The sequence below is a fragment of the Staurois parvus genome, unplaced genomic scaffold (assembly GCF_062004578.1).
Source record: "Staurois parvus isolate SC_StPar_1 unplaced genomic scaffold, SC_StPar_1.0 ptg000315l, whole genome shotgun sequence".
NCBI lineage: Eukaryota > Metazoa > Chordata > Amphibia > Anura > Ranidae > Staurois > Staurois parvus.
The window spans coordinates 4466571-4475165 of record NW_028318111.1 but is presented as its reverse complement, the minus strand read 5'-3'; the positions used below and the strand labels follow the sequence as shown (position 1 = coordinate 4475165).

General features: G+C 46.2%; 1 protein-coding gene across 2 annotated transcripts in view; it reads left to right on the top strand.

The window, feature by feature from the left end:
- Positions 1 to 1155: 1155 nt before the first annotated feature.
- The window catches only part of ACMSD (aminocarboxymuconate semialdehyde decarboxylase), a 71704-nt gene continuing 64264 nt past the window's right edge, over positions 1156 to 8595 (top strand). Inside the window, exon 1 of one of the 2 annotated variants that reach the window (XM_089683604.1) lies at positions 1156 to 1291. In XM_089683604.1, coding sequence (XP_089539730.1) covers positions 1235 to 1291 — 57 coding nt within the window. In that variant the 5' untranslated portion in view covers positions 1156 to 1234. The remainder of the gene's footprint in view (positions 1292 to 8595) is intronic. The other variant, XM_089683605.1, reaches the window with a different exon arrangement.

The following is an 8595-nucleotide window of genomic DNA, read 5'->3' as shown; positions in this document are numbered from 1 at the left end:
CCGCAGCCAAGGTGAAAAAGAGCCGCATGCGGCTCTGGAGCCGCGGGTTGCCGACACCCGATCTAGTGGAAAAGAACAAACAAGGGCGCACTCTCATCGTGCATTACCGTGGTATAACACGTATTTATTAAATGAAAAGAGGATATATACTCACAAACCAACGTGATAAATGGCAGTAAAAGTGGTTCACAAGGACAGTCACAATACATCTGTGTCTAATGGTACAGATAGGCTAACACGTTTCGGGAGCTAAACCCCCTTCCTCAGAGCTGGAGATGTGCCTGCTGGCCACAAGCTTATATACTAGTGAAATGTCAAAAGGAGGGTGGATAAGACCCTCCCACTCAGCCAAAAAAAAAAAAAGGAACTTGAATGGTCATACTACCTGAACCAACAATCAGTGTGCTGTATGCTTAGCACACTCTTAACCATATATGATGCATATAAATTATAAATAATAATAATTAATAAATAATAATAAATAAAAAATAAATAAATTGATGAATAAATAAATACATGAATGTATGAGTGATATATAAATGAATAAATATATAAATATAAAAATGGTAAATATAAAAATAATGATAGATAATAGATGAAAAATGATAAGTGAATCAATAGATATATAAATTATATATACTGTACATCTGCCAACAGTATATGCCATTCAACTTTCACTGGGAATGTTATTAATCATGCCAAAAATGTCTATAATCCGTCCATGACTCCCATTTTTTATCAAATAAGTGCATCTTATCCAGTAGGGTATAAGGTGATGCATATCATTTAAAGGCTTGCAGCACCGGGATAGTGGACTCACTCGCCAGTAGGAATACGTTTTTCCTCTAATATTGTTGAAGAGACTTCCTTCATCTTCATTTTTGGACTTTTACTGTTGAATGTTCCACACTATTTTTTGGGATTTATTTATGTTTCTGTTAACCTTTTGATATTTCATGGTTTCTACAAGCTGTTCAGAAGTCATATCCTTCATATCAATTAAACTGAAGTTCGTTGTTTAAAAATAAAATACTTTCTACACTAGTCAGCATTAATTTGCCCTTTGATCTTGGTCCTGGACAGTTACAGTTCAACCTGCCCTGCGTTCCTATTGGTTCCCGCCAAGGGGTGTGTAACTGCTCTGCTACAAAGTAACACGACGTATCCTGTCCATACTGCAGGACCTGGAGGGACACAATATTGTCAGACAGTAGCTGGCAGAGCTCCATAGATAATGAAAATTGATATTCACAGCCATATACTTCCGCAAGAATGGCCGGATCTCAAACAGGTGACAACCCCACTTTATACAGATATTAGCCTGATTGTGACATATAGGTCATCTGAAATAATTTTGTGATTTATTATAAGATTTGCTCAAAACAATTTAGTAACATTTCTGTATTTCGATGCTTGCTGTACCATATTTCCATCACTGTATTGCCTCAGTAAGAGGTCTGTAGTATGCATTTTGACATTAGAGCGGACTATCACCCCTAAAGGGAAATTCTGCTTTTCTGCCTTCTCACTTCTTTCCAACTTTTGGGCACTTTTTTATTTTGGTGTGGGGGGGGGGGGGGGGTTGACAGGTACTTGCTCCTACTTCCTCGTGGATCGCTTAGGCCAGGGGTGTCAAACTCCATTTTATCAAGGGCCGTATCAGCATTATGGTTGCCCTCAAAGGGCTGGTTGTATCAATAAGACTAGATGTCCAGAGCACCCCCCCCCCCCCCATTACATCAGATATCAAGAATCCCACACACTCCCTAACATCACCGTGCACCCCCCTGTGGGGGCAGAGCTGGAAAGCAGAAAGTGCAGGTTCTGGAGGAGGACAAGAGGAGGAGTGGAGTTAGTTGCCTGCTGAATGCTGAAGCCAGAGGAGGAAGAGATGAGGGGGTGCTGCAGCTGCACTGAGAGGTGCAGGATTTGGCAGAGGAGTTCTATTCTCCTCTCTGCTGCTGACTTCTGAGACAAGGTGGAGACAAGGGGGTATCAATAGGACTAGATGTCCAGAGCACCCTACCTCCCCCCCCCCTATTACATCAGATGTCAAGAATCCCATACACTCCCTAACATCACCGTGTACCCCCCTTTGGGAGCAGAGCTGGAAAGCAGAAAGTGCAGGGTCTGGAGGAGGACCAGAGGAGGAGTGAAGTTAGTTGCCTGCTGAATGCTGAAACCAGAGGAGGAAGAGATGAGGGGGGGCTGCAGCTGCACTGAGAGGTGTGGGATTTGGCAGAGGAGTTCTATTCTCCTCTCTGCTGCCGACTTCTAAGACAAGGTGGAGGTGGAGACAAGGGGGTAACTGCAGGAGAGGTGCAAGGGCCACATGAAATGGCCTGGAGGGCCGGATTCGTCCTGCGGGCCTTGTTTTTGACACCTGTGGCTTAGGCAATCTGAGCAAAATGTGTCCCCCCTTCCTCTGTCTGAAGCCTCTTAGGACACGTCACAGGTCCCAGAAGGCTGCGGGACCATCCACAGGGCAGCTTGCGCATGCACAGCAGGGAGCCAGCTTTGAAGCCGCAAGGAGTCCCAGTTAGCATGGTGGAGTCAGGGACCTGAAAACCGGCAAAGAGCCGACCAGCGCAAGACCGGCTTTGGATCCCTGGACAGGCAAGTGTCCTTTTATTAAAAGTCAGCAGCTACAGTATTTACACCCCAGTCACACCGATCCCGACTTTGAAATCATGCAACTTACAAACTTTCAAAGTTGGATGCCATGCCGATTTGAGGTGCAATTTGTACAGATGTCTATGTAAGTGTCACCAAAAGTAGTGCATGTGCTACTTTAGAAATCAGTGTGGCTCCGACCAAGTCAGAACTGCACTATGACCACTCTAATCATGGACAGTAGGGTGCAACTTGGAATGCGATTTAAAAGTCACATGGCATGCAAATCGTGTTATTGTCGGTGTTATCTCTGTCTGATGCCTTGTTTCTGAGTCACTTCTAGCAAGTTTACATGACACCAAGAGAAAAATGGTGACAGGGGAGGGACATCCAGCTGATTGACAGCCTCAGCTCTGTTTCTGTATGCTGTGTGGGTATGCTGTGTGGAGGGGGGGTGCCCCTTCCCTCCAATCACCTCTCAGAGCTCTCCTCACTGATTTAATTTCAGATCCCCGCCCCCTGCTTTTTAGAGCTGAGAGATCCTGTGTAAATTTTGCACTTTGAATGGATGTAGGGGACGGACAGTTATAGATAAACAGGTACAACTTATGTTACAGGTACATCTCCAATGACCTCTCAGAGCTCTCCTCACTGATTTAATTTCAGATCCCCGCCCCCTGCTTTTCAGAGCTGAGAGATCCTGTGTAAATTCTGCACTTTGAATGGATGTATGTGACAGACTGTTATAGATAAACAGGTACAACTTATGTTACAGGTACATCTCCTCCAATCACCTCTCAGAGCTCTCCTCACTGATTTAATTTCAGCTCCCCGCCCCCTGCTTTTCAGAGCTGAGAGATCCTGTGTAAATTCTGCACTTTGAATGATTGTAGGGGACAGACAGTAATAGATAAACAGGTACAACTTATGTTACAGGTACATCTCCTCCAATTACCTCTCAGAGCTCTCCTCACTGATTTAATTTCAGCTCCCCGCCTCCTGCTTTTCAGAGCTGAGAGATCCTGTGTAAATTCTGCACTTTGAATGGATGTAGGGGGACAGACAGTTATAGATAAACAGGTACAACTTATGTTACAGGTACATCTCCTCCAATCACCTCTCAGAGCTCTCCTCACTGGTTTAATTTCAGCTCCCCGCCCCCTGCTTTTTAGAGCTGAGAGATCCTGTGTAAATTCTGCACTTTGAATGGATGTAGGGGACAGACAATTATAGATAAACAGGTACAACTTATGTTACAGGTACATCTCTGTGTGTCACCTGAGGCCAGTCAGTTCACTGGGTATATGTAAGTGTTTACAACCACTTTAAGGCCTCTTCCACATGGACACCAAAAAACGCCATGTCTTTAGGCATTCGGGTGTCTTTTTTGCTGGTCTAAAACCATGATAGACCTGTGTACGCGGCCGCAGAAATCTGTGCTTTGTATAGATCAGTAAAAAATGAAAACAAATCTGCTGTGCTGGACAATATTTTATGCCTGTAAATGTGCATATAACATGCATACCACACAACTAAAGAAAAGTGAAAGTGTTACTAACCCCACAACAGTACAATCAGTCTGTATATGCCGTAAAGCATGCTTGTCATACTCACTGTGGAACCTAAGGGGTTAATCCTCTGCATTGTGTAAAAAGGTTGTTTGATCCTGTCTTCTCTGATTTTCCCCTTCTTCCAGTGCCCCCCTCTTATCTCCTGATAAGACATATCATGTGGAGTCATTCTGCACATGCTCACTTTGGTGTGTATTGCTAGAGAAGTTTTTTTTTTTTCCTGGGAGGGTGCATGTGATCAGCACAGGCCCAATCAGAGCTGTCCAGACAGAGGTCAGGGGTTCTGCATCCTCCTAGAGCAGAAAGAAAACTCCTACTACAAGCTTTAACCAGTGCTCTGCTGGACTCTGATAGAAGTCACAAGACTGTTATAGACTGCTGATGAGAAAAGGTATTTAGCCGTTTATATTTACTAAAATAATTGCTGTGGGAGACCGGATATAGTGAATGCAGGGTCCAGGGAGAGCAAATATAGTGAATGCAGGGTCCGGGGAGACCAGATATAGTGAATGCAGGGTCCGGGGAGACCAGATATAGTGAATGTGGGGTCCAGGGCAGGGGCGGACTGACCATTTGGAAACTCGGGCACTGCCCGAGGGCCCGTGGTCAGTAGGGGGCCCCATGAGATGCCCCTGGTACCTTTTTCATAGGCTTTTTTGAGCTTGGGCAAGGACACAAGGGCCCCATGATCCCCTATTGCCCGGGGGCCCCATGAGTTGTCAGTCCGCCCCTGGTACGGGGAAACCAGATATAGTGAATGCAGGGTCCGGGGAGACCAGATATACTGAATGCAGGGTCCGGGGAGACCAGATATAGTAAATACAGGGTCCAGGGAGACCAGATATAGTGAATGCAGGGTCCGGGGAGAGCAGATATAGTGAATGCAGGGTCCGGGGAGAGCAGATATAGTGAATTCAGGGTCCGGGGAGACCAGATATAGTGAGTGTGGGGTCCAGGGCAGGGGCGGACTGACCATTTGGAAACTCGGGCACTGCCCGAGGGCCCGTGGTCAGTAGGGGGCCCCATGAGATGCCCCTGGTACCTTTTTCATAGGCTTTTTTGAGCTTGGGCAAGGACACAAGGGCCCCATGATCCCCTATTGCCCGGGGGCCCCATGAGTTGTCAGTCCGCCCCTGGTCCGGGGAAACCAGATATAGTGAATGCAGGGTCCGGGGAGACCAGATATAGTGAATGCAGGGTCCGGGGAGACCAGATATAGTGAATACAGAGTCCGGGGAGACCGGATATAGTGAATGCAGGGTCCTGGGCTTAGTAATACTTTAATAGAAACTTTACATGCAGGTATGCCTGCAGGAATTTGCTGCAACAAATCTGGCATTCCTACATCAATACAAAGTACAAGTACCCCAAGACAGCCCATTGATATCAACTTAAAGTCAGCTTACACAAACGTCTCAAAAATTAGGAGGGCCACAACATTTTCCGGGCCATGCACAGCATGTGCCTTGCTATAATGCTTGAGGGTACCATTCAAAATGAATGACAACGCATCGCAGAAATGCATTTATTGGGTGTTGCCATGAATTGCAGTAATGCGTGTTATCTGGTGAAACACTAAGGACTCATTTACAATCTTCAGGTGTGCTAACATTCATAATGTTGTGCATGAACACATGTTGGGGCAGCACAATGGCTAAATGGTTAGCACTTCCACGTGGCAGTACTCGAGTCGTTGGCTCAAAGCACCACCTGCATGGAGTTTGCATGTTCTCCCTGTTCCTGTGTGGGTTTCCTCCGGGTACTCCAGTTTCCTCCCACACTCCAAAGGCATGCTGGTAGGTTAATTGGCTCCTGTCTAAATTGGCCCTAGTATGTGTATGTATGAATGTGAGTTTGGGACCTTAGATTGTACACCCCTTGAGGGTTAGGGACTGATGTGAATGTACAATATATATGTAAAGCGCTGCATAAATTGACAGCTCTATACAAGTACTTGGAATAAGTAAAATAAATGTTGCTCTAGCGCAGGTGTCTCCAAACTTTTGAAACAAAGGGCCAGTTTATTGCCCTTCAAACTTAAGGGGAGCCAGATTGTGGCCAGTGGGAGTAAACAATACCCTAGGCTTGGTAGTCAACAGTGGGAGGAATAGTGCCCCATCATTGGTGTCAGTGGGAGGAATAGCTCCCAATCGTTGGTATCAGTGGGACGAATAGCACCCCATTGTTGGTGTCAGTAGGAGGAACAGCACCCTATCATTGGTGTTAGCAGTAGGAATAGCGTCTCATCGTTGATGTCAGTGGGAGGAATAGCGTCCCATCCTTGGTGCCAGTGGGAGGAATAGCACCCCAACGTTGGTGTCAGTGGGAGGAATAGCACCCCAACGTTGGTGTCAGTGCAAAGAATAGAGCCCCATCGTTGGTGTCAGTGCGAAGAATAGAGCCCCATCGTTGGTGTCAGTGTGAAGAATAGAGCCCCATCACTGGTGTCAATGGAAGGAATGGTGCTTCGTATCAGTAGAAGGAAAAGTGCCCCAAGGGCCAGATAAAAGCAAGCAAAGGGCCACATCTGGCCCGCGGGCCACAGTTTACAGACCCCTGCTCTAAGGCATCACATTTAAATCAATGGGCTTCCAACTTACAAAAACATCCTGAAAATCTGGCTTTTTAAAAACTTTTTAACACAATGCACCGCATGTGCCTTGCTATAGTCCACCAGGGGGCTATTCAAAATGAATGACAACGCAACACCGAAACACATGTATTGTGTGCTGCCATGCATTGCCATAAGGCACAAGCTGAAACGCTGAGAGCCCATTCACATTAGCGCACATTGCCTTAAAGGAGAATCAGGGCGAACGCTCTTCTGGCCCTACTTCTCCTGCGGGTCACAGCAGTGTATGTCGTTCTGCACTCCACGACCCATATTCCCCCAGAAGCGGGCTAAATCCCGTTAGCTAACGTCACCTAGCCAGTCCATACTCTGGGGGGATCCTGACTTTAATGTTGGGATCCGTCCAGATTTCTGAGTGGCAGCTGGCTCAGCCTCTTAGGTCTGGTTCACACCATTGCAGTGTGTGTTTTGTCTGTTTTGCAGTGCATTTAGCATTTTTACAAGTGCGTGTTTGCCGCATTTTTGCAACATTTTGTGTTTTTGTTGTTTTGTATTTTTTTTTGTTAAAGGGGAAATGTTTTGTTGCTGGGCAGAATAAAAAAGCAAAACGTAGAACAAACGCAGTAAAAACACACTACAGGCATTTCAGCAGCATCTCCATTGAACACTTTTGTAGCAAAAACTGTACTTTTTAAATTTAAAAAGTCCCGGACCCTTTCTAAAAATGCAGCAGCTCAAAAGAGCTCAAAAAGCATACATATGAACTTGTCCCATGTTAAATAGACCGTAGTGCGTTTCTGCAAAAAGTACTAAAAAATGCATTGCTGTGAACCAGGCCTTAGCGCTCCGCTGAGAGCCACAGCCAGGCACTCTTGCCCCTCCACAGCACGGTGCTCTAGTGAGCTCTGGAGGGGGAGAGCAGAGTGCCGGAGACTGGCCTATTTTCTGCTCACGGAAGATGGAGCGATCAGCGGTTATTGATCTCTCAGTTCTCGGTGTAGAGGTGATGGGGGCAGATGTAGCATCAGACTATTGCTGCATCCACCTGGGTGAGTGTGATTGTTATTTTAAAATCTGTTTTTTCTCTTTTTCATTGAAATCAATTTACAAAAACGTTCCAAAAATCATATCATAATAAGTGATCACACAACATAGCAATACATGTAATGTGCGTTGCAGTACTGCATGTTACTGCATGTGTTCCAGCAATGCATAGATGTAAATCCACCCTAGACACATCACCGTGCTGTACTACTATGCAGGAGGTAAAGTCTGGCTATGTTTTGAACACATTTGGCTGCCTCCATGTACATATACTATGACAGACAATGCTCTGCAATGCATGTGCGTGGCCATAGTGCATTGACACGCCATTCAGAATGCTGAGGTTACATCAGTGAGGAGAGCTCTGAGAGCTGATTGGAGGCAAGGTACACCCCCCCCCTTTACACAGCACACAGGAACAGAGCTGAGGCTGTCAATCACAGGCTGCGTGCTGAAGCTCCCTCCCCGTCACCATTTTTCTCTTGGTGTCAGGAAAACTCATCAGAAGTGACTTATACATGTAGCACCCTTCTAGTTTAGCTAGGGGGAGCTAGATTCTAATGGTTAGACGGGAGCTGATTAGCAGCTTAGGTGTAATAGACAGAGGGGTAAAATTGTGGTAAGGGCTGAGAGGCTCTGCATGCCAGCCCCTCTGAACTTGCCTTCTGCTCTGAGGCTTTCGGAGGAGGGCCTTGGAGGCAGTGGGTGGATCTGAGGAGTGGTCAGCTGCACTCTTGAGGGACCTCAGCCAATCCCCAACAGAAGGCTAGGCAAGGGGCTGGGACTCCCTTAAAA